This window comes from Rattus norvegicus, chromosome 3 (genome assembly GCF_021556685.1).
Source record: "Rattus norvegicus strain SHRSP/BbbUtx chromosome 3, alternate assembly SHRSP_T2T, whole genome shotgun sequence".
In the NCBI taxonomy this organism is placed as follows: Eukaryota; Metazoa; Chordata; class Mammalia; order Rodentia; family Muridae; genus Rattus; species Rattus norvegicus.
Window position 1 is genome coordinate 150,350,256 of NC_141536.1, and position 25,574 is coordinate 150,375,829.

Here is a 25,574-nt window from a genome sequence, read left to right on the forward strand (position 1 = left end):
GTGATCCACCATGAGCATTGTATATTGTCATTATAATATGAACTTTAGCTTTTGCATTCTAGATGTGGTTCTTCTCTTGTACATCAGGGCAATCTGATGCCTTGAATTAGTGACCCATTTGCCAAAGGGATCACTCCTAGCCTTGATCACGTTCATGTCTGGTATGTCCACATACATTTGTCTTTGGAGTGAACAAAATGGCCCAACTCTGTGCCTTACGTGTGTCTCCCTCACCTTTATGCCCTCGAGGGAACAGCTGTTCACTCACTGAATAAAGCCGAACCCACTACAGCAGCCCAGGAGCCTCCTTACCTCATAGAGTGTGATGACCCCATTGGTCTCATTGGGAGGTTTCCACTGGATATAGATCTTCTCCTCAAAGGGTCCTCCTTGGATGGACTCCAGAGGAACAGCTCCTGGAACTACAGAAGAAAAATGTTGTGAGCTTAATGTTACCTCCTGCATCATTCCTCCAAGTCCACTGACCAAGACAGCATCTATCTTGATTCTGCCATTGTAAAGCAAAAAGAGAAATGGACATTGAGGATTTATAAATGAATAAATAGGGATGTCTTTCGATAAACCCTTACTTCAGAAGACAAACAGTGAGATGGATTTGACTCATGGATGGACAGCTCTTCATTCACCCATTGAGCGAAACCATGGATGACATGAACCAAATCAGGCACAGAGGAGGTAAGCAGGCACCAGCCAGCTCTAGGAATGCAAAAGTGGATTTGCCATCATTTTAATAACACATTGCCTTGGCCCTGCCAAGTTCTCTCCAACTTTAGAAAATGCTTCCCTGATTTCTTCATTTCTGGATCCATCTCTATGTACCCAATTAGGAGAACCTCATCTTGATCCAAGAAGTCAGCTAACTTATAATGCTGCTGAGTCTCTTAATCCCTTGTTGAATAGATGCTTAATATCCACTTGGTTTGATAAAGAGGTCGATGCATGACTTATGCCAGGATTTGGCCCTAATGAGCACACTTTTATAGGCACTGCTACTGTAATAGGCTGATCTTTCCATTAGCATCTTCTGGCTGGATCCAGCATTCTCACACAAAAGTCTCGAAGATGCTGAGTAATGAGTAATGAGTAAGTAAATGATTCCCCAAACTTTCACTTATAAACCCTTAGAGGATGGAGAATTCATGTAAACTGTTACCAGATCTATTTATACTTCAGCATTATAAAATCAGGTACTAAGACTAAGTGCTTATTCAGCATTATAAAAGCAAATACTCTTACTAAGTGCTTACTCAGCATTCCTAAGTGCTTACTCAGCATTATAAAAGCAGGTATTCTTACTAAGCGCTTACACTTTGATCGAAATTCTAGAGGTATTATTTCACTTAAGCTACACAAAGAGCTCTGCCTAGTATGTATCATCCCCTTCAGGCTAGTAAAGGAAATGTAGCTGAGAGAATTAACTAACTTGGTCAAGGTCACAGCATTCTTACGTTGTAAAGAAGGAGGGGAACACCTGTCTCCCCACTTCAAAGCATAAACTCTTAATCATCACTCTACACCTTTTTAAACAGAGCCTCAAGCATATGCTGCAATCAGTTCCCCATTGTCAAATTAAATGCATTTAGCTTTTCTCATTACAGACACGATGCATATAATTTGTAGATATTAAGAATATACAAAAAGACCTTCAGGTCTGCACCAGGTCATATAAATATATGCTATAGTTTTCAGTTTAGTAGTATTTTCAATGGACTCCTGAATATGTGAAATTTTGGGTCTCTATTCTTATGTCTTCTTCAGCTCCTTTCCTTCTGTTGGTTTGCCTTGTCCAAATTTGATTTTTTAATCACATTATATTTTATTTTGTTATGCTTTGTTATTATCTCTTAGAAGCTTATTCTAATGAAAGACAGAAAGTAAATGGATCTGGAAGGGAGGGAGCTGGGAGGAACAGAGAGAAGGAAACTATAATCAGGATATGCATTGAAAAAACTCTATTTTCAATAAAGGGGGAAATGGGGAAAAAAGAAAAAAAAACACTGAAAACAAAAAGCCAAAACATTTTAAAAGAGAATGAACAAAATCACTGACATTCAAATCTAAACACAGTTTTCCAGCATTTCATGGATGTATATATACATATAAAATTGAGCTAACACTTTTTCAAAATTAATTCACATACTGTATGTTGTATTTTTTATCTTCTTTTAGAACTAGACACAGACATGAAAAATTCCTAAAATTCTTCAGACATGGTGATGCACATGTCCAGAGGCAGAGGCAGAGGCAGAGGCAGAGGCAGAGGCAGAGGCAGAGGCAGAGGCAGAGGCAGAGGCAGAGGCAGAGGCAGAGGCAGAGGCAGAGGCAGAGGCAGAGGCAGAGGCAGAGGCAGAGGCAGAGGCAGAGGCAGAGGCAGAGGCAGAGGCAGAGGCAGAGGCAGAGGCAGAGGCAGAGGCAGAGGAGGCAGAGGCAGGCAGATCTCTGTGAGTTTGTTGCCAATCTGGTCTACAGAGGGAGCTCCAGGACAGTCATGGCTGATACACAGAGAAAGTCTCAAAAAACAAAATAAAGCCCAAGCCAAAAAAATTCCTAAAATTCTTAGATACTTTGTGAGAACATTTAATGACCTCAGGGGGCAAGTGATAGCATTATGGTCATGACAACTCTGTTTTTATTGAGTGTTAATGCCAGTTGGAAATTTTTATGACTATAGATAGCACTGGGTTAAACATGCTTTTTTTTTTTTCAATTACCATGCAAAGTACAGGTTTCCTTAAGAGGTGTTCATATGTGCTTTGTGGTTGAACCTCCTTCCCCAATTTCCTTGTCCCTGCCCATCCTATTATACTTCCTGTTCCCCTATTCCACTTCTGTGTCTTGTTTGCTCTGTTTCCTGCTCTGAGTCCCTTAGTTAAAATCTGTATTTCCCCTCTTGGGGGCCCCTTTCAAGTAACAAGACTCCTACCAAAACTCACTCCAGCAAAAATGCACACATAAAAATTAGAAACTGAGAACTATACATGAGAGAAAACATGTAAAGGAATTCTAGCCAGCCTAAATATAACAAACATGACTCTGGAAGGCCCTTCCCTTCTCCCCTACTCCCTCTGCCTTGATAAAAACCATTAGACTACATCTCCAAGGTCTAATTCTTTATTTGGCCACATAAATGTCCTTTGTGCAAGAACTTAGTCTTGGAGTTCCTGAGCTGATACAGTTCCTTTACAACATGTAATATTTGAAACTCTGAGCCTGGGTCACCTCACCTAATGTAATATTTTCCAGTTTCATCCACAATCCTGCAAATTTCACAATTTCCTCTCTCTCGATGAGCACCCTTATAAAGAATCTGCATGCAACTTTGCTCATGTCCTCAAGACAAATTTGTGGCAATTAATTTACGAGGCCTAAGTAGATCAACTATCTTATTTTTAGGGATTTTGACACATATTACCAGATTGCCTTCCAGAAAGTTTGCATAAGTCTGGGCTCCCAACAAAAGGACATGCCCAGGCCCAATTTCTGCCCACACTGACTATTTAAAAAATTAAGTATATATGCCATTTTTAGAATACTGGAAAGCACAGACTTTTTTTTTTCACTTTAATTAGTCATTTGCATTGATTCTTTTGAGAACATGCTCTCTATACCCTGGGCTCATCTTCCTGTAGGCTTCTGTATTTTTGTTCATCTTTGTCTTACTGAATTGTGACTGTCATGCTCATATGAAGACGCTGAAGACACACTTACTTTTTCATAGTTTATGAATACATCTGTTTTTGTTTTGCCAGATTTCCATTTGTGTTTTAAAGCTTTGGCGTATGTAGAAGCTTTTAAAATGAGTCAAAATCTCACTGCTTCTTCCTAACTTGCTCCTCCTCTCTGCAACTATATCTTAAGGTGATCAGGGGGCTGCTATTGACATTAGAGATGTATAAATAATGAAGAGCAATGTGGTCAAATCCTTTGAAAACTTGTGATCCAGGGAGCAGACATGTTTTAAATAACTACACTCATAGATAATTTCATGCACATTATTATCAGGACTTTCAGGTAAGGGTATGTGGTGCTAGGAGAACAATAGACAGAGACAAGATAGGCTAGGAAGCCAGGATATTGAATGGCAAATAAGTGAGAGTTGACAGATATGCGGAAGTATCTAGGGTAAAGGCAGGGAATAGAGGATGTGCGGTGGATAGCTTTCTGAGGTCAAGGGTGGAAGGAGAAAAATCAGTTAGGAAGCCTGTAGTCATTTTGGAGACAAAGGATGTTAGCTTGCATCAGGGCAAGGAGTGTAGAAGAGAAATGAACTGTAGGAGATTTCTGTCAAGCTAAACCAGCATGAGTTGATGGTGATAGATGAGGGCAAAGATGATAGAATATGTCAGGGAGCCCCAGCACTGCTAAATAGAGCCCACAAACCAGGCTATTATTCACACAGAGAAGAGTCTTAAAGGACAACTAGTTTTGGAGAGGAATCTGGTGAGCTCTGCTTCTCTTTGACTTGAGGTATATATAGGACATGCAGCCAGAGTGGGTGAATAGCCTTTGGAAAGATAAGACTGAGGCCCAAGTTTGGCTATTGAAATCATGTCCTGGAAATAGGTCTGGCCACAAGGGTATAAACAAAAGGTGGGGAAATCTCTCAGACTCAGCTAAGAGAAACTGGTCTCAAGAATGGGGTTGGGGGAGGGAAACTGGAACACTAGGAGTCAGTGTTGAGAGAAGAAAGTAGGGAACAAGGACATTGAGTTGTCACTGCAGCAGCTATAGAAAGAGATGGGTGTGGGAAGGGATTGGTTTGCAGTGATAGATATGGCTGAATGGTCAACTCAGAAGTGGCCTTGAAGTTGCTATTGAACTTAGTGTCCCAACACTTGTGGCCAGAGTCAGCATACTTTAGGGAGACTGGTTATGTAACATTACCTGGAGAAGGTTGAGAAGGAGCAGAACACGGAGTGGTATGAGCAAAGACCTTTCGTTATGATGGACAAAAAAATGTAAAAGACAACAGAAGTGAGAAGTGAAGCAAAGACAAAGGCCATTTCTAAAGACGGGAGTGGGGGTATCAGACTGCTAAAAAAAATCCAAAGTGGGCACAAGGCTGAAGGGTAAGAAAGAGAAAGGGGGCTGATGTGGAGTCCCAGGAAAATGCAAGAGGAGCTCCCTTCCTTCTGTGAGAGACGGAAGGGGAATGAACAGATGGAATTGCTCAGTCAGGGAGCTTAAGTATCCCAATGGCTTAATTTTTTCTCAAAGAGTTGGGGATAATCTGTCTTCCAACGGTGCAAGAAATTGGGAAAAGTGGGGATGATTTAATCATTGAGGGGTGAAATGGAGAGAAAGGGCGTTTCTGCTGATTCATCTGGAAGCTTGTTGGAAGGTGGAGGAAGGTCTGTCTGGTGGAAGAGGGTCTCCCCGGTGGGTAGCAGAGGGTTAGTTGGTGGGAAAGTTGTGGGATGGAGATGCGCAAGGGTTTGTCTGGTGGAGGTTATGATGGTGAAACTCAAGCGAGACTTTCCAACTGAGGACAGATTATCTTTCTCACCACAAATCAAGCAAATAAAAAGCACCAGCGAGTAATTATTATGACTTTTTTTATGTTACTGCCACTTTTCTCATTTGATCTAAAACTGCCATCCATCTGGAATGTACTTTCGACATTGCACATAGTAGAAATTTACCCATAATTCCTTACGACGTTCTTGGGACAATTACTTGGCCAGTGAAAACTTTCCACTATGATTTAAAAGGCCATCTTTCCACGGTGGCTTATTTTATACCCTGGCATATGCTTTCAGCCTTCACTGAGTCATAGCTCCTACTAAGACAGTATCTCCCTGTGTTTCGGGATGACGTGTTTTAATATGCAGCAGAGCAAGGTCTTCTCTTTCATTATTATTCCCTTTCCATGCTTCTGGGGGTACAGTTACCCATTTATTCTTCAAGGAGAACAGATACTTGTAATCCTTGTGCTGAGAAGGTGGAGGTGAGAGGATCAGAGGTCCAAAGCCACCCTTTCTACAGAACACATGTGAGAGTAACCACGGTTACATGAGACCTTGTGTCAAAGAAAAATAGTAGTCAGAAGAACTTAGCAATAATTTTATAAAAATTCAAAGCTATTCCAAGAGAACCGATTCTTGCGGTTTCCTCTTCCGCTTCTTTTGAGGGCAAAGGCCATCTCTCTAACCACAGGTCCCTCTACTCAGTATTTAAAGCTTCCTCCACTCATGCTTCTCTTATGTCCCTTGATTAAAACTGTGGAATCTCTGTTGCTTTTTACTAATTGCATTTTTATAATTTCATTACTCTTGTTTTGCATTACATGTAAAGCTTCTCCTTTGCTTTGCATGGTATTAAGAATGTACAAAGTTTGTCTGTGTTTACCAAGTGTTTGTAAAATAGAATCCCATGCTGACTGTACAAAAAGCAAGGTGTTACTCACTTTGTGCCTCTCCTCATTGGCTCTTTTTCTACCTCATCCCACCCATATCACCATAATGAGGACTACAGAATTTTATGGTAACCAACCTAAATTCTTATTTGGGGTCATCAGTGTGCCCTAGGACAGCAGGTCATTTGGTTTTCCTTTCTTTCCTTCATACACATAAGGAGCTCCTAGACTCCTGTTCATCATTCTAGGATTTCTGGCAATCCATCAACTGTGTGTTATTCCCCTTCAGTTCATGAAGCTGCCATTTTTTCAGTATTATCTCATCATTCTACTTTAGATTGAACATAAGCTTACTTCCAGATGGTTCTCTCTTGTGTATGGCTTACATGTATCTATGTGGTTTTTTTTTTTTTTTTTTTTTTGGTTCTTTTTTTCGGAGCTGGGGACCGAACCCAGGGCCTTGCGCTTCCTAGGTAAGCGCTCTACCACTGAGCTAAATCCCCAGCCCCTCTATGTGGTTTTTTAAAAAATCTTTTTGAATATATACCAGACTTCACTAAGGTGAATTCAAGCCTTCTGGCTGATGTTGAGAATCTTCTGGTAGAAGAAGATAGGGACTTTAGCTTATCTTTAAGGTCCTACCTATTTAGACCATGAGAGCTTTTATCTACTGTCATTTGGGATGTGGCTTGGAGGGGGCTTCCACCTCTGGATACCTGCTTCTTGAGGTAGTGCCTCATAGTAAGCCCCCTGCCATCAGAGAACCCTCTAGAGCTTACAGTGTCTGTCTTATTTCCATCCAGGGATGCTGGATGGCTCCTCCCAGAGTGTACAATGATGCTGAGGAGTCCTTGGGAATAGAAAGACCAAAGAGCTTATTACTCTGAATGTTGAAGTGGTACCAGCATTGTGGATGCCCTTGTGCGGTCTTCAGTGAGTTCCCACATTTCTATATGCATAAAGAATATCTGGCATGATCAGCTTTGAAAGTCTAGGCCACCTTGTAAGTGCAAAATGACACTTTACAGGGATTTTTCTCGTTCTTTCCTATTTCCTAAGTGAGCTGAGCATCTGTTAATACTTGGCTCTGTTGTCTCTTTGTGTTGATTTCCTGGTTTCTCTATTTCATAAAACAAGTGTTATGTTTTTATATAATCTAAGGCCCGGGGTGCACTCAGAGGCAGAATATTTGGCTGTTTCAATCAGAGTCCTCGGTTCTGTCCCCAGCACAAGAAAAAAACAAAAACAAAACAAACAAAAAACCAAAATCTAGTAATTCTCTCAGTTTGTGCCTTGTATTTGCTCTTGGATATAGATCAGTAATTAGTTTTTAATATGGTTAAATTTATCAGAGATTGTAATGAGAGCAAGAGACAGAGAGAGGCAAACGGTAGCAGACACTGTTGATACCTCACCCCGATCCAACTGAAGAATGCACCGTCTCAAACACCTCACATTCTCTTGCCCCAAGGCCATGGGAATAACCATGGTCACCATAGAAATAAGTATTGTTAAGTTTTTGAAACACCCATCAGTCATGAAGGATAGGAGGTTGAGTTGATGAGTGGACATCCACGTTTCCTCACCTGATTTGCTAACTCCACATTCTACTGGTTCTAATCAAAGTCTTAAAAACACTAAAATCTTGGTGGCTCACATGTGCCAGGGGAGGGGTGGTGTTATGACAGTGAAGATGATAAGGATATTTCCAACCCGGTAGACTGATGCCATAATAAATTACTTTAAGTACGGATCACTGGGAAAATAAAATTAAAAAGTAAAAGTAACACTTAAAAAGCAATGAAAATAAACATTTCTCTTCTTAAAACACTCGCCATGTGTGCGTGTACCCATCTGTCATGGAAAAAGAATGAATGAGTCAATGCCTGGGTTTGTGTCACACTTCGAAAGTCACTGCTCTAAAATCCAGTGCTTGATGGGATTGCTGGTTAATGTGTCTTGCCCCACTTTGTCCCGGTCCCTGTTTCCCCCTCTCTGTATCCAGCATGACCTCAGAAATATTCTTCCATCAAAATCCTTATGGTAGATTTGGCTCCCGAGAAACCCTAAAAAGTAGTATTTTGAAGAGACACTTTCCCTGTTCCGAGGGCCAACAGTATTTTTAAATGCTTATGAAAAGCTTGGAATTTATGCTTTTGATAAAATGACCTTTGGTAAATGCGCACTTGCAGTATAATACACTCACCACGTGAATCACTTGGCTTCCTGCTGTGCTGTTTTAACTTATACCACAGTTCCACGTGGGATGGCTCCTGAGTTCTGTGCTGTTTAGCTGTTCTTTCGGACCAAGCCTGCATGAACATTACATTTTCTTAACAAATACCTACTTATCTCAACAGAGAGAAAACCAGGGGATGGAGGACGACTTTTCTAGAGGACCTGGGTTCAATTCCCAGTACCCAAATGGTGGCTCAAAACAGTTTGCAACCCTAGTCTCAGGGAAAACAAACATTGTCTTCTGGCCTCAATGGGTACTGAACACAAATGGTGTATAGACATACATGTAGGCAAAACACCTAGACATATTTTATTCTATATTATATATGATATCATATATTATATATGTATAGGTTTTATACATATACACACATAATATATATAGGTGGTAATACACACACATATATAATATTAAACTTAATCTTCAGAACTGTCTTGGCTAGCCATCTTTTCTTAGAATAAATACATTTTTAGATCAGTATGAGCTTTTTTTTAATGTTTGGGTTTTTCATTGTAATTGCTTAAATGTAATTTATTTATATTGCTCTATTTTATAATATTATATTTTCCTATCATAAGTATAATGTACCTCTTTGGGGGGCTTCGCTAATATCCATTGAATTTTTTTATTGAAATTGTAAATCGTATCTTTTAAAAATAATACATACTTGTTAGGTGAATAGACATGGAATATGTTCCTCAATGTGGATATCTTAGGAAATATATGAATTTTAATTCTAATATTTGTATTCAGAGTTTTTTGGGCTATCTATGTAAATAATCATAGCATTTGTAGCTAATAGCAGTCTTACTCTTTCCCATTTTATTTAGCTCATTTTATTTCTGCCGTCTAGGGTCACCAATACAGCATTTACTGGGAATAATGATAGACATATGTGTTTTTCCAATTTTAAAGCTAATGATGCTATTCTTTTATCCTTTCATATGGTGTTTGTAGGTCACTCGTAGTTATCATTTAGCGGGTTAAAAGGTCCATTTTCCTCCTCATATTCAAGGAAATTTTGTTTTGAAATCATGCTGGGCTTTAACTGAATCCATTGTAGTAATGATATGTTTCCTCCCCTCTCTTAGTATCTTAATGCAATGAATTACAAAAATGGGTTTTGCAAAGTTTAGCCAATGTTGGCTTCTTGAAATATTTCTTTTTCTATTCCTCCAGTGTTACTGGGTGGTTCAGTTATATTCTGATTGGGATATCTGCACCTAACTTCCTTATTTCTCATTGTGAACTTGGAAGAAGTCTTCTAAGACTCTGTCTTGGAAGTCAAGGTTATGGTCAATCATACTGAGGCAGGAGGTTTATGGCGTTTTTCCCTCTCTTGTGAGTAACATGGGAATACAAGGTCCCTCCCTGGGTGATGATCTGATCATGTGTCAAAACCAGTCAAACTCAAATAATTAAACTTTTTCTTCATTGAGAAAGGTTAAGCCATTGATTCCATTTCTGAGTATACGGTATAACCATGTGAGCTTTTCCCTCTTTATTAGGTTTTAAATCTGTTTCCAAGAGTTTTTTTCATGTCACATAATTTTCAAATGTTAGTCTAAAATTATATTTAGTATCCTTAAAAAACATTTTACTCTTTTTTCTGTGTGAAATTAACTCTGCACAAGTGGGTAAAACAAACAAATGTCTCATTAATTTAGTTCTAGTGAACTCCATTCTTTGACCTTGCTTTTATTTATAGATTTTATTTCTTAACCACACAGCTAGCAAACAGTTTTGAACTCTTTTAAAAGATCAGTGTGGGGGAAATCGTGTCTTTACAAATGTTAATTTCCCTTCCAGGGACATAATCCATAACAGTGTTTACTTAGTTATTCTTAAGACTGGATATTAACATTTGCTTTATAAAAACAACAAAAAGCCCTTTCCCCTGTCTAATTCCTAGAGGCACTTGCTTTGCAATATCAGATCCTTTCCTCCTTAATTAAAATGGAGTCACTTTTTATCTGTTCACAAACCTGTGCTAAGAGGTATTATCAGAAGTGGGGCTATTAGAGGTGGTCTGGTTTAATGTGTCATTCTGCTAGTGAGTGAGTCCCTGTTTTTAGTTTCTTTTGAACAAATTTATTTATTTTATGTTTTTGAGTACACTGTAGCTGTCTCCAGACACCAGAAGAGGGCATCAGATCTCATTACAGATGGTTGTGAGCCACCATGTGGTTGCTGGGAATTAAACTCAGAACCTCTGGAAGAGCAGACAGTGCTTGTAACCGATGAGTCATCTCTCCAGCCCCAAATTCAGAGGGAAAGGGAAGAAACAGGGCATTATTTGGTCAGACAAGGATTCTGCTCGTCTTATGAGTATGGACTCAGAATGTTTAGAGAAATAACCAGGAAGAAGGTGGGCTTTCTAGTGTTTGGGGAAGGGCAACTGTAAGTGTCCAAAAAAACTGTACTTCTATTGGAGAATCTCCTTTCCAATGACAACTTCCTGTTAAAATACTTTCCATTTTGCAATGGTCAATCTCCATGCTCAACTTGATAAGATGTAGAAGAAAAGGAAAAGGAACAGAGCATATGTATCTATTGCTCTCCTCTTGACTATAGAAAACATGTAGTGAACTGTCTTAAGCCCCTGATATGATTTTGCTGCTATGATGCTAAAGCTGTCAAGTCAAAAGAAAATCTTTCTCCTTGAGTTGTTGTCAGAGTTTTTCACCACACAACAGGAAAAGCGAATGAGATACCTCCCTTACATATGCTTTGGACACGAGTCTGTGGTAAGAGTGCCCATCCTCTGTACTGTGGCCTGGCGTCTGGGGTGGTTCATGGCACTGAGGTCTGGGTAGTCCAATCCTGTCTTTCGTCCTCATACCCAGGGGTTAGCTTTCTGTGCAGTAGTGAATTAACCCCTTCCAGTAGAGTTGTGTTACATCCGCTAATGGGACTCAGGGTGAGTTGAAAGGAATCTATATTTCTTTGAGAATGCATCTTAAGAAAGATGATCAGAACACCACGGCAAATCAAAATTCATATTTCCATCATTTAGACCTAAGGCACTACCAGGAAATGGCTCAGACCATAGGTTTGAACCCACACTACTAGTGTTTGTATTTTGTTTATACCTGTTTGTTGTCTGACCTGGGGAAAATTACTTAACATCTTTAGGGGGACCTTTCCTTGTTTTAAGGAGGGTATGAAGCCATTATTCTTTTCATAGTTTGTCATGGGAATTTAACATTTCACCATCATAATATGCTTAACAAAGTGTTAGGCACAAAGTAAGTGCCCAGTGTGGTTGTCCTTCCTTAGGATCCCATGGCATTCCCCTAAGAGCCTCTCTAACAGAGGTTGGATACCATACTTTGAATCCTACAGATCCAATAAAAACTGTTCCCATTTCTAATGGTGTCTTTACCTCAATCTCCTTTTCTGGATTCATAATATATTGCAAATTGCAAAAGCTGTATCTTCTAATAGCTTACTGAGGATTCTAAACAGATCTTACAATGGCCTTCTGATTTCTTTGGTAAATAATTGTGAAATTTATTTTGTCTCCTAGGACTCAGGAGCCATTGATTTGATAACATATTTATGTGTGCATATTACCTACTTGGAATGGTTCTAAGTACTTGCATTGTGATGGTAAACAAAATAAGGAAGAAGATTTCTGTCTCTGTGGAGTGCATACTATTCGAGAGAAGATAGATAATACAAGGTAAAGTGCAAATGCAGTGTTTCAGTTGATAAGTGCTAAGGGGATACATGAAGCAGAGAAGAGAGACAGAGTGTCATGTAAGAGGCTTCCACATTTAAATGAAATGGGCTGGGAAGAGCTCTCTAAACTCTAAACAAGAATGAAGACCTGATGGGGTGGAAGAGATAGCCCTGTTTATTTGGTAAAAGGCCATTCTAGTCAGATGGAGATGATGAGTACAAAGGCCCCGAGGCAGGGGCATGCTTGGTATACTTGAAGCAGTAACTAGATTCATGAAATGATACAGAAGTAGGAAACGAACTGAGAGCAAACAGAATTGGGACCCCTATGACTTTGGGACATTATATAATGGAGGCATTTAATATCAATTACACGAGAAAAATCAGAAGGTTTACAGCAGTAGAAGGCTGCTGTAAGTTTCTTCATGGTTTAAAAAAATCATCCTGGCTGCATTGTTAAGAACAGCACGCAGAGGCTAGGGTTGAAGCAGAGAACTAAATAACTGCTCACCTAGTCCACACCGATGATCAACGTGGCTGAAACCAGAGAGCCAGCAGAAGGTGGGAGCATGCAATGGGGTAGGGGTAGGTTGTTCAATGTCTCGGTGCTACTATACTGAAGGCAGAGCTAAGAGATTATGCTGATGAATCAACTGTAGGGGGTGAGCTAAACCTTTGCTTGGTACAAAGCCAGGTGTACCAATTACAGACAACATAACATGAAGGGGGTCCCTAGTGCTGTACAATCCAGAGTCTCAGCCTGACAGAAGTGAAGCGTCAAGGATTTTGGCTTGAGTCACTAATAAAACATGGGTGCTACTAATTAAGATAGAGAAGACAGTGGGGTAAGGGATGTTGGTGTTGGTTGAGTGATGATGACCACCTCTTTCTGTTTGGGATGTTTTACACCAAAGAACCAGAGCAATCTAAGTGAGGGTGTTGAGCTGGCAGGTCAATAAATCATTCTGGAGGGCTGGGGAGAGGTCTGGCCTGGAGACATCAATTAGAAAAATTATTAGCTTGCATGTGGATTGTAAAGCCATGGGATCAGAAATAATTAGGTTAAATAAATGGACCCACAGTCAGCATTCTGTGGCCCTTGATACATATCCAACTAATGGCTTGCCTTTGTAAATAAAATTGTATTGAAAAATCGTCATACCTAATCATGTATATATTGTTGCTGGATACTTTTGTGCAGCAGCAGCAAAATCAAATAGCTGCCAAGGAGATCTACATAGTCTACAAAGCCCGTGTCCTAGGTCTGCCCAGCCCTTGGCACAGAAATGACTGGAGTCTCAAAACTGTAAGCCAATAAAGTTGAGATGTTTAAAAGAAATCTATGAGACAAAGGGGGTTCCAGAGAGAGAGAGAGAGAGAGAGAGAGAGGGGGGGGGAGGGAGAGAGAGAGAGAGAGAGAGAGAGAGAGAGAGAGAGAGACCTAAAAATGTGTGATAATCCAGAAACTAAGTGGAAAAGGGAGAATTAAAAAAGAGGGTAAAACAGCCAACCATGCCCAATTCTGACAGCTGCTAAATAAAAGTTGACCCCAAGAATACTGATGGTTGTATTTATTTAAGATTCTAGGAGTGATGATTAATCTCAACCATTAACTTGGTGAGATCTAGAACCACCGAGGTGATGGACCTCCGGATGTCCCTGTGGGAGATCATCTTGAATCAGGTTAATTGAGGTAGGGAGATCTGGCTACTGTGGGAGACATTATTCCCTGGGCCAAGGTCTTGGACTGTATACAAATGAGAAAATGAATGGATTCCTGACAGTGGATGTAATGTAACCCAAGGCTCTGCTCTGCTCTGACGTGTCTGCCATGATGGATTATGACCTAGGTGTGCGAACCAAACTTGTCTCTTGAGTCGCTTTTGCCACTGTATTTTTATCACAGTGAAAAACGTAAGTAAACAGGTGATTTCAGAGGAACCAGATGGGAGACGTGGTGCAGACTGGAGTGCCTTGGTTGGGTGTGATCAAGAAATTCAGAATGGGAAGACGGACATATGGGAAAGAGTGGATGGAATGGTAGCTGCAAGAGAAGGTAAGACTGGGGAATCCTGCTTCTGTCTTTCTAACGATGATGGAATGAAGTGTCTGGGTAAAGTGCAATGATCACTTAGAGAGAGAAACATTGCTGCAGGGTAGACAGTAGGGTATCACCAGAATAATGACTTCCATTAGGCAAAGGGAAGTAGGATTTGGCACATTAAGTATAGAAATTGGTCTTCACTTAGAAAACAAATACTTTATCCCCAGAAACAGGACGGAAGACTGAATATGTGGGCATTCCATGCATTGTAGGGGTCAAGGAGAATGAAATGTCTTCCATTTCCTTAGTATTATAGGCAACAAGGTTATCTGTGTGTGGTGGCAGTATAGAGGTGGTGATAGGGATCTAAGAATGAGATAATTATTCTGCAGAAGAGTAGAAAGAATGAAATAACCAGAGAAACAGGAGACACTTTTCCATGAGTGCTGCTGACTTCAGTTAGAGGAACTGGGAGTGTGTATGTGGTCAGCTACGCAAGGAGGGTCCTGGATAGGCATACAATTTCATGGAACACTGTTGCTGTGTATCAAAATGAGAACTGGACTCAGATGCTGAGAAGAGTTGTTAAGACAGGGACTGGACCAACAACTGACCAGTAACATGAGAGGGCAGGCAGAGAGTAGACAGGTCCATTGCAGTGGGGTTGAAGTTTTCTAGCTACAGAACATGGAGGCATAAAACAGAAGGTCATGGTCAAGTTGACATGTAATCTGGATTAAGTAATAGCCAGAGGCTATCTCAAAGTTATCCTTGCCACAGTGAGGAGAAATTACACATAACTCTTTGGCCTGACTTTTTCCAGTCAAGAGTTATATTCTCTGTCTGATGCTGGCTCCACTTAGCACAGCTGAGTGTTTCATTTACGGGCATGTGTGGAATAGATCTCTAGAACATATTTTTTCTTTATTCTTAAGAACTTTGTCAATGTATACCATGAAATACAACCACACTCTTGCTTTCCTGCACCCAACTTTTCCCATACTCCCTATCGTGGGCTCCTTAGAGTTTCAAACCTGCTACCTCCACTTCTGTCTTTTCTCCTTCCTCCTCTCTATCCATTTTGCCACCATGTGGATATAGTACCTTGGGAAGCCTAGCAGGGGCCACACCTTCAGAGGAGAATGAGCATCCTCCCTGTATCAGCTACGAACTGCTAAAAGCACTTTTGTGAGAGATGTGTCCTAGAGGGCACCACTACTCCTGGTAATGCCAGAATTTTAGCTAGCTTGATGATGTGTAGAGAACCCCAACTGCTGCGAGTTCATGAGTATGATGGGCATGTCACGTCTAGAAGATAGCGTAACACACTGTTCCTTCTCATCCTTTGGTTCTTATATTCTCTCTGACTCTTCCTCGATGTTCCCTGAGCCTTGGTGGGAATGGAGGGGTAGCTTGGGTAGTAATGGTGACAAAGATGTCCTGTTTAGGGGTGAGCACTCAGTTTCCTAGTCCCTTTGACCAAATATGCACCCCTGCATTGACCGCTGCCCACTGTGTGCAGCATGTCTTAGAAGCCTGCTGGTACCATTGGCCCATCTTACATGTGAGGGGAGACTCATATGTTGAGGATAGGCATAACTTAAAAAGTTGTCCTACCAAGGGGAGAAAGAGCTGGATACTACACATCCTCCTGCCTCCAAGCACCAGCTCCTCTCTGCCATCACCTTGTGGATTTGTACTCTGGAGGCTGGAAGGTGACTATATCTGCCAGGTGTCATGGCCATGGTCAAGTGTCTCAGCCCCAGGCCACGGCTCTTCCCTCCCACCTCATTACTGCTTTTGTAGGTGAGAATGTCCTTTACAATGGAGGAGGGTGACTTTCATTTGATGAAGCAGCATCTCTCTCTCCTCTCATAAAAAGCTCCGCTGTGCTGAAAGACTTCTTGTCACATCTTCTAAACCTGTGCCTCCCTCCATTCTTTTTTTTAATTTAATTCCGTATAATTCTTTAATGAACCCACACTTTCCTTGTCCACAATTTCATTTCTTCTTCTGTCATGGCATGGGACTTTCTATCCTATTGACAGAGTTCTACAACAAAGGTTAATTACTTTATAATTTCATTCTCTTAAAAAAAAAAGCACACTAAAATTGCTAATTTTAACTGTGCTTCTTGTCAGTGGGTTCATGTAAATTCACTATAATTAAAGCAGATGTTTTCTTAAGCTTTCAAGTCAGGTGGTAATTTAAGGGGGATTTTCATTTCAACAGGAAGAAGAACAGATTGTTGTCAAGGAAGCTTTTCCATTCCTTGCTTCTTTCCCTCCCTTTCTGTCTCCTTCTCATCTTGTCTGCCCCATGGTCTCTCCTCCTCTCTTTTCCCTTCGATTCTTCATGTAGATGTCTGCAAAACGGGTTCACCCTGAAGAATTTAGAAGGCAGGAATTGAAAAACATAAAAGTTGTATATGGGAAAGTTTGGAGCCATGGGCTAGGACCTGAGGCTCCTCCATTCCTCATCCTGGCCACATCTTCACCCCTTCATTTAGGGCGTCTCACTGGCTGCTTGTCTGGTAGGTTGTTCCTTATACAGAGGCCAGGAACTAACTTAAAACTCAAACTGCTTAGCAAAGACATCAGCAAACACCAGTGCATGTAAGCAAAACTTACAGAGCGTTAGGTTTAAAACAAATGACTGAGATGACTATTTCTCATGTCAAAGTGGACCTGGCTGCCAAGCTCATCCAGCGTCCTTCAATGCCTACTCATTACAGGGTATAGCAGGCATACTCTGCCCCCTACCCTAAACATCTCCAGCCCAGAGCTGGGCTGTCCTTCCCCCACAGACCCTTCTCTATATAATCCAGACAATTTTGGTTACCTGCTTTTTCATTTTACCCTTATCTTCCTGGCCTCCTTGTCTGACTACCCTTCTCCCCACTCCTCTTTCCTCACATGGGCCAGCTCAGTGTGGTCATGTCTACTCAGGACTCTTCCAGATGTCCCTGCCTCTGGCTGTGCTCTCCCTTTTATCTACAGTAAACTTTCTCCTCTGTCATACCTAGGAACAGTCATGTCCTTTCCTTTTCAATATTCAATCACAGAGAAAAGTTGGACCTACTCCTTTTTTTTTCTAGTTTTATTAGAGGAAAATAATTTCTTCCAGATGAGTCCTCATAGCTCAAGACATCAACTGTAATCTTTACTTGAGGAAGATACTGCTATGCTACTAAATATTTTGCCACAAGCTATCTAGGGAGAAAATAATAACTTGTTTTCTAATTTCCATGGTATGAATTTTCCAACCACAGTTGACTTCAAGCAGTGAGTATGTTATTGAACTTGGAGGCAAGAAGAGCTACCCACAACGGTCAGCTTTAGCGAGCCAGGACAAGTGAGCTTTGATTGTACCTAAAGGACCCATGCAAACACCCAGCTTATGAAATGGTATCCATTTACGAACACTGGGATCATGGGAGGGGCATGGACTTTGGTGTCAGGTACTCATTCATTAGCCTATTCCCTGAGTCCAATGGTGTGTGAGCACACATTATAGGCCACCATTCCTCCTCTTACTAGATAGTCCCATCAGGGACTAAATCAAAATGAAGTCTCTGTCTTTGCCAAGCTTATATTCCCGGGGGGCGGGTATAAAGGGAAAGGAAGAGGGAGGGAGAGGGTGTAAAGGGAAAGGAAGAGGGGGAGGGGAGGGGGAGGGGGAGGAGAAGAGGGAGAGATTAAGCTATGTAAAGTATGATATAGAGACAGAGAAAGCCGAGAGAAGCATGTTTGAGGGGCTTCAGCCAGCTCTGGGCTTTCATAACACGTGGTCAGGGGAAGCCACATAGGCAATATTTAGAAATGTTTGAATTCCTCACCTGATCAACCACGGCAACCAGACCTGCGTGGTGTTTGGCAATAGACGACAGGAGCAGGAGTATGAGCACAAAGCCTTACTCACTGTGGGCCCAGGGAAAACGTAACTACCTTTCTGCCCATCGCTCACAATACTGCACGGCCATCTTTATCCTCCCTGCAGTGCATTGAGCTGAGATGAACCGAGGCCGTTAGGACCTCTTAGGGTGCATATTACTTTATCCTCATGGTCTGACTTTGCATTGTATTACATATGCCCTGTTGTTATTTCCTATTCCACTTTCCCTCCTTGCAGGCCTTAGGTGCCACCTCTTATTAGTGCAGATGTACCTTCCTATCTCCAGTAACACACAGCCCCCTCCTGGCTTACCGTAACCTAAGGAAGCAGGTGAGTTCGGCTCATTAGAACTGTGCACAAAGTTAAGGCACTGAACCACCGTAATTTTCCTTACATGAAAGCATTTGAGTTTAAGCCTGTTTTGCCACATTGGGATAATATACTTATTATATGCGGTTAAACATATTAAACATCAATTTTGTTAATATACTTTATATTGTTATTTATTATAATCAATTACAGTTTTATGTATTGTTAAAATTACATTCCCGCATTATACAATAGGGGAAATACTGCTTGTTCTTTCATATTTGGTGTGAAGATTAAATCAGTACACGTTGCTTGTGAAAATGAAAAGTGACAGGCCTTCTCCGAAGAACTTAATTGATTGTGCATTTACCCTTTGACTTCAGCAATCCTATCGTGAAGAATTTCCCTGAAGATACATTTCCACAGACACCTAACAACATATACACCGGGCTGTTTGCTGCAGTGGGGCTACAGTGTGCCTCTTTATAACAAGCAGCCAATCAAGCAGCAAACATGACACCTGAAATGGAGGGACACAAGATGACCTAGATGAGAAAAAGTAGGTCATGGTGAATAACTGAAACAGTCACCACTGGACACAGGCACACCTATCCGCACAGACACGAAGCACCGGGACACTATTAGCAGAATGGGTAATTTCTGGTATGGACTGTTTTCTGGAACACAAAGTGAACACAAACATGGGCAAAGTATACATTATTACATATTTTAAATATGAAATATATCAAGGGAAAAGGAGTTATAGAATGTGGAAGGCTCTGGGCTCAGTGGATTTGTGGGGAGGACTAAGGGAGGGAGGAAGAAGAGGGAGGAAGGAGAAGAGGGAGGAAGGAGGAGGAGAAAGTAGAAGGGTGGGGAGGAGGAGAAAGAGGAAAAGATTATTCACTTTTTTACTAAATAAACTCTATAAAATAGAAATAAAAGATAATTTAAAAGTTAAACATAAATAAAGTTCGCAACCCTCATAGAAGAAGTTTGTTTTTGTGGGTGATGAACATATAATTGGTCCAGACCCAGAAAACAAGTGCTCGGCAGGGTACCCAGCCCCAGCTGATGTATCGACAGTCAACCCCTATGCCTACGGTTCGGAAAATACATGGCAGAGCAGGCAGAGAGTATTTAAGAGTCAGAGGACCAGGACACCTGATGTGGAATAGTGTCTTCTATATATGACAGGAAGCCGCAGCCATGACAACTCAATAACCTGTACAATGACAGTACCAACTGACATGCCAACAGGATGGAGAAATCTTATAAGGCTCCTCCCCTAGGAGCTACAGTCAATGAATGGCTGGAGAGAGTGGGGAGCGAATCAGTCTTCTGCAGCGATGAGTCTCCTAATTGGGTACCCGATATAAAGTAGTCAGGCCTAAACACATATACATGTACCATATAAACAACACTAAATAGAAAGTAAATGACGAAATGTGGTATTTTGTGCTTAAAACGTCACTCTTTCAGGTCTGCGCTGAAGAACACAAATACTGTGACAGTTATTTCTGAGAATGAATCTTTTTTTAAAAAAAAACACATACAATTTGACTTTCTAATGAAGCACCTAATTTGCATGTCAGAAGCAGGAGTAGCACTTATTTTTCAAAACATGGCATCAGGAAAACCTTAAGGTTAAAATAGCCTTAGTGGGCTAGTGAATGATAAGATCACATAGATGGAAACTCCGAATGTTTGAACGTAAAATTTTGAGTGTACATCCTCTGCAGGGCACAGCTTAGGGCAAAGGGATGAAAATACTCTGCCTAGGTTAGTAGGGTCACTGTTCGCTGGTGGGTTGGTACACTTCGAGGTAGTGGGAATGAATAAATAAGTGGATATGGAGAGCCCAGGGTCCTCACTGTTGGAATACAGTGTGGGATGTGCAGAAGTTTCTAGAGGTCTTAGGATTCGATCACAATGGGCTCGTGAGTTAAATAGGTAAATTATATTCTCTACCTCTTTCTTCCTGGAGCAGCTAGAGGCATTGCTGTTCCATTGAACATATCCAAGGCCTGCCTTAGAGCCCAGAGACTACTACTTGTAGAAGCAAGCAGGAATTTTCGGCAAAGTCATGACCTTAACTTCTTGGGCAGGAGCATTACAGACAGTCTGGAACATTGCATCATGCCTGAAGCAAGGATGACTAGCAAGGATATATCAAAAGGGCCTCCTAGAACTTACATGACCGTTGTTAAGACGCAACGAGAAACACACAGTACTACCTTTTAACATTTGAATGGAAAAAAAAGTCTCCCATCCTGTTTTTTTCATACAGAGTTATGTTTAATGACAGACGAAATATGAGATGAACTGTTGGTATATATATATATATATATATATATATATATATTTTAGTAACTCTTTTTATTTATTTTTTTTAACTTGAGTATTTCTTATTTACATTTCGAGTGTTATTCCCTTTCCCAGTTTCCGGGCCAACATCCCCCTAATCCCTCCCCCTCCCCTTCATTATGAGTGTTCCCCTCCCCATCCTCCCTCCATTGCCACCCTCCCCCCAACAATCACGTTCAGTCTTAGCAGGACCCAGGGCTTCCCCTTCCACTGGTGCTCTTACTAGGATATTCATTGCTACCTATGAGGTCAGAGTCCAGGGTCAGTCCATGTATAGTCTTTAGGTAGTGGCTTAGTCCCTGGAAGCTCTGGTTGCTTGGCATTGTTGTACATATGGTGTCTTGAGCCCCTTCAAGCTCTTCCAGTCCTTTCTCTGATTCCTTCAACGGGGGTCCTGTTCTCAGTTCAGTGGTTTGCTGCTGGCATTCGCCTCTGTATTTGTTGTATTCTTGCTGTGTCTCTCAATCTTTTCAGCTTGAAGGGATTTTTTTCTAGCTATGGCCAAGACAACCTGATCACTCAAGAAAATAAGGATACTGATGGAGCTTAGTACACTGATTTAAAACATGGTTGTGAATTACTCAGAATCCTAGACACAGAGAGGAAGATGAGAGACTGCCTCTCTGTGAAGAAACACGTTAGTCAGAAAGTATAGGCAAAATGCCAGACTTTAAAGTGCCAGCATAGCAACTGATTTTAGGTAAAGCTTATGAGGAAGGGCTAAAGTCATTGACCAAAGATTTGGAATGATGGTAGAACACTTACATCATCTCAAAGCATCACAAAAGGGGAAATGTATCAAGAGGGAAACATATTTATGTGCTTATATCTGGCATATGTATTTATATGTGCTATGTATATATATTTATGCTTTGTTTATAATATAGTAGTGTTTTTCATGTTAATTAACTACGTGTGACATCATGACAAAGGAGCTCCCAGAACTTACATGACCCTTGGCAAGATGCAATGAGAAATACACAGTACTATCTTTTAATGCTTTAATGGAAAACTGTTTTCTATTCTGGTTTTATCATATAGAACTAAGTTTAGCATTAGAAGAACTGTGAAATGAACAGTTTGTTGGGCTATTTTTAATCACATTACTTACTTATTTCATTTATATAAGCATATGCATATGTATATGTGTGGATGTGAGTGCCTGTGTGTATCCGTGCATGTGCTTGTATGTACCATGGCATGAAAGTAGAGGTCAGAGGACCACTTTCCAGGGTCTGTTCTCTCCTTCTGCTTTGTGGATCTCAGGGATCAGACCTTGGGTTGGGAAACTGGGCGGCAATGCCTTTACCCACTACACCATTTTGGTGGCCCATGTTGAGTCATTTTAAGGAAATGCTAACTTTCTTATATGTTGTGTAATATTGCTGATATATATTAGAATATCTTTACTCTTCAGATAAGCACACTGAAGAGATATTTCTATTAATTCTTCAAGAAATTTATATAAGCATACAATGTATTTTGATATATTCATTCCCACTCCTCCCCATAACTCCTCCCATATCCACTACACCACCTTTCCACCCTGTCCCAACTTCATGTCCTACGCTTTGCACCTCCTAGGACTTCTTACATTACATTTCCACAGGCATAGCTGTAGTTTGGCTAAAGGTGACGACATAAAGATCTGAGATATTTGTAAAGGACAGAAAATTAAAAGTCCAGTTAATTTCTTTTTATCAACAGCCATTTTCCTGATAGAGACAAGTGTCTCAGAACTTCTCTTTCTAGTCAACAATTATTCTGCAGACCTTCACAGATATTGGGGTACTAAAATGACTGATCCTGAAAACTCCCCCAATATCTAGGTTCTGAGGGCAGGTGAGAACAACATGACGTCAGTGAGCCCAATCTTGGATGTTGCTCTCTGGTTCTCAGAAGGGAGTTTTGGGAATGCATCAGTATCCCACTCCAACCTTGGTGTCCTCTCAAGGTGGATTAGTTTCTAAGAGAAGGAGAAAATGCTTTCTCCCTCTAAGAAGTAGGGAACCTGCCCCTGACCTTCGGGGATTGTCCACAGCACTCTTGATGCCTACTTTAGTCCAAGCTACTCAAGAGTCTGAGTCTGGTGGATGGCTTCAGCCAGAAGTTTAAGACTAACCCGGCAACATATTAAGACAATGTACCAACACACAAAAACAAATGCAAACTGCCAAAGACTATCCATACCCACTGAAACCCTCCAGAAGTTTCTGAGCTGTGGCCTCAGAAGAGCTACAGACCAAGGAAGGGTGTCTTGCATGCTGGTGTCTTTAATATGATAATGTCCACACATCTCCTGAAGCAGGGACTGATGTTTTATTAATGGTGTTTACTCTAAATTTAATTTCAAAGCACTGCTGTTCCCACATTGTTTTGATAAAGGCTTTGTGGTTTATTTATTTTCCTCTTGGTGGTAAAAAAAAATGAGAAAGAGAGAAGAGAAAACATAGCTTAAAGCTAGAACTTGGGACTTGCTGTGGATGGAGGCCATTCTCCCAGGGCAGCTCAAAGGGGCCGTGTGAACACTTGAGAAGGGCTTGCTCCGAGTTGCTCCTTGGCTAGATCAAGATGGTTTGTCAACAAAGGCTCCTCCCCGTTAGCACTAGGTGTAGCTTGGTGTGGTAACCACTCCCTGCCACCACCCTGCTTCTCCAGTCAGGATCCAGGTGTGCTGCTAGTCCTTTAGGATGTGCAGTATACTTTTTGAAACAGTGCAATGGTTGGGGAGAGTATGGAGAAAAGTACCACGACATCTCAGTGGCAGAGTGGTTTGTACCAGAGGATTTCTTGTTAGAACTTCTTTTGTTTCTCCTGTTACTTCTTGAAAATGTAGTGGCTATGGTTATTGAAAACTTATTACTGGGTCTCAGGCCATTTTTTAAACCATCTACCATCCTCTTTAATATGCACAATAAACCCCAAAGTACTATTAACATCAAGTCCATTTTATGGGTGGGAAAATCAATGTCAAGAGATTAAAGAGGGGATCCCAGGCATACCGGCCCCGAGACTCTACCTTTTCTATCTGCTAGAGGTAGGGGCTCTGTATTTCTGAACTAATGGGACCAGACATAGGAGAAGCTGCAGCTCCCTTGCTTGGCTTGGGACATCTGTGACACAAATTCACCCTGTAGAGCTCTCCTTGCAGCTGACTAGAAATTGTAACCTGGCTTTCTCCACTGTCTTACTTGTCATTCCTGATCTAGCTCTCCTTAATCGCTTGCACACAAATCTACATTGAGTCAGATGCTAGAGCCATAAACAGCCAGGCCAAGGAGAAGCCTAAAACACACAGAGAGACAAGAGTTTCTTAGGTATGTTTTAGAAATCACAAATTCTATTCTACACAAGACAGCTACTGGATGGAGTTGCATGCAGATTGTCCGAGAACCCTGGGTAGAAATAGCCGAGAAGTTTGAGGCAGGAAAACTTATACAGAAAGTAAAATGTAAGCGAAGTCTTGGAATAGCAATAGAAAAGTCTGTCCTGCACAGATGAAGGGAGACGTCAGTCTAAAGAAGGAATAGCATAGGCAAGGAGTAATATGCGTGCTATCACAAAAATCTCTGCCTCCTAGCATCCTCTAGGTAGGAGACATGTTCAAAGATGCAGTGTGAGATACAGACTCTGTCGAGCCTTATAGGGTTGGAGGTGGGGTGGAGTGAGGGGATGTGGGGTGGAGCGGGGATTGATAGGGGAAGTAGGGGCGGTAACATGGTATGGAGGGATGTGGGATGGTGGGGGGAGGCGGGGTGGTTTGGGAGGAATTCCTGGTTGATTTTCTAGTCTCTCTCCCTTGAGCTGCAAGGTGTAGCTCACTGAAAAGGGGAACACAGGCAGATAAGTCAGCATAGACGAGAACATTCCTTCATTTTTTGATACGAGGTATTTGAGATGCCTGTGGGACATCCTGCTGGATAATCAACTTTGAGCTCATTCCCTGCGCACACTGAGCCTTACGCTACTCTATGCTTTCTTCTTTTTCATTTGTGCTGAATCAAGTTGTCTGATTTTCAATCTTGACATGTTTAAACAATATGATAAAGACCCTTTCCAGGAGGCATCTGAAGAGTTAAGGCTTGGGTAGAGAGAGTAATAGAACAGGAGGGGAGAATTGGGGTGTGTGGGGTCACCATGAGCACATATTCATGACTGAGCTGTCACTGTTTATGAAAACAAAACCTTATTCTGGAAATGCACGATACACAATCTGCAGGGTCCCTTTGTGGGGACATTTAAAATAGTGGGGAGCTTGAGAATAGTGGCGAGACCAAAGACAAAGGATAGAGGATAAAGGTTGGATGGATCAGTAGAGTGCTTCCTCTGTAAAACTGGGGACCTGATTCAGATCCCCGGCATCAAATAGCAACCAAGTATGGCAGAGCACGTCTGTATCCTCTGTCCTAAGAATGCCTCAGTACAAAGATCTTTGAGGCTCAATAACTACCCAATTTAGTCAAATCAGTGATTCCCAAATCCAAAGAGAGACCATCTCAAAAAGGCAGATGGGAAAAAATGGAGAAGACACTTGGAACAATAACCTATAGCCTCCATGTGAATGCACACACATGGTCATATACATGTATTATATGTACACACACACATGCATGCACGCACGCATACACACACACACACACAAGCATATGGACAAAAAATAA

General features: G+C 41.2%; 1 protein-coding gene across 16 annotated transcripts in view; it reads right to left on the reverse strand.

The window, feature by feature from the left end:
* Ptprt (protein tyrosine phosphatase, receptor type, T) overlaps positions 1-25,574 on the reverse strand; it is a 1,095,890-nt gene that overhangs the window by 367,113 nt on the left and 703,203 nt on the right. For all 16 annotated transcript variants that reach the window (NM_001108603.3, NM_001402009.2, XM_087653463.1 and 13 more), the window contains 1 exon segment: positions 313-422. In NM_001108603.3, coding sequence (NP_001102073.2) covers positions 313-422 — 110 coding nt within the window.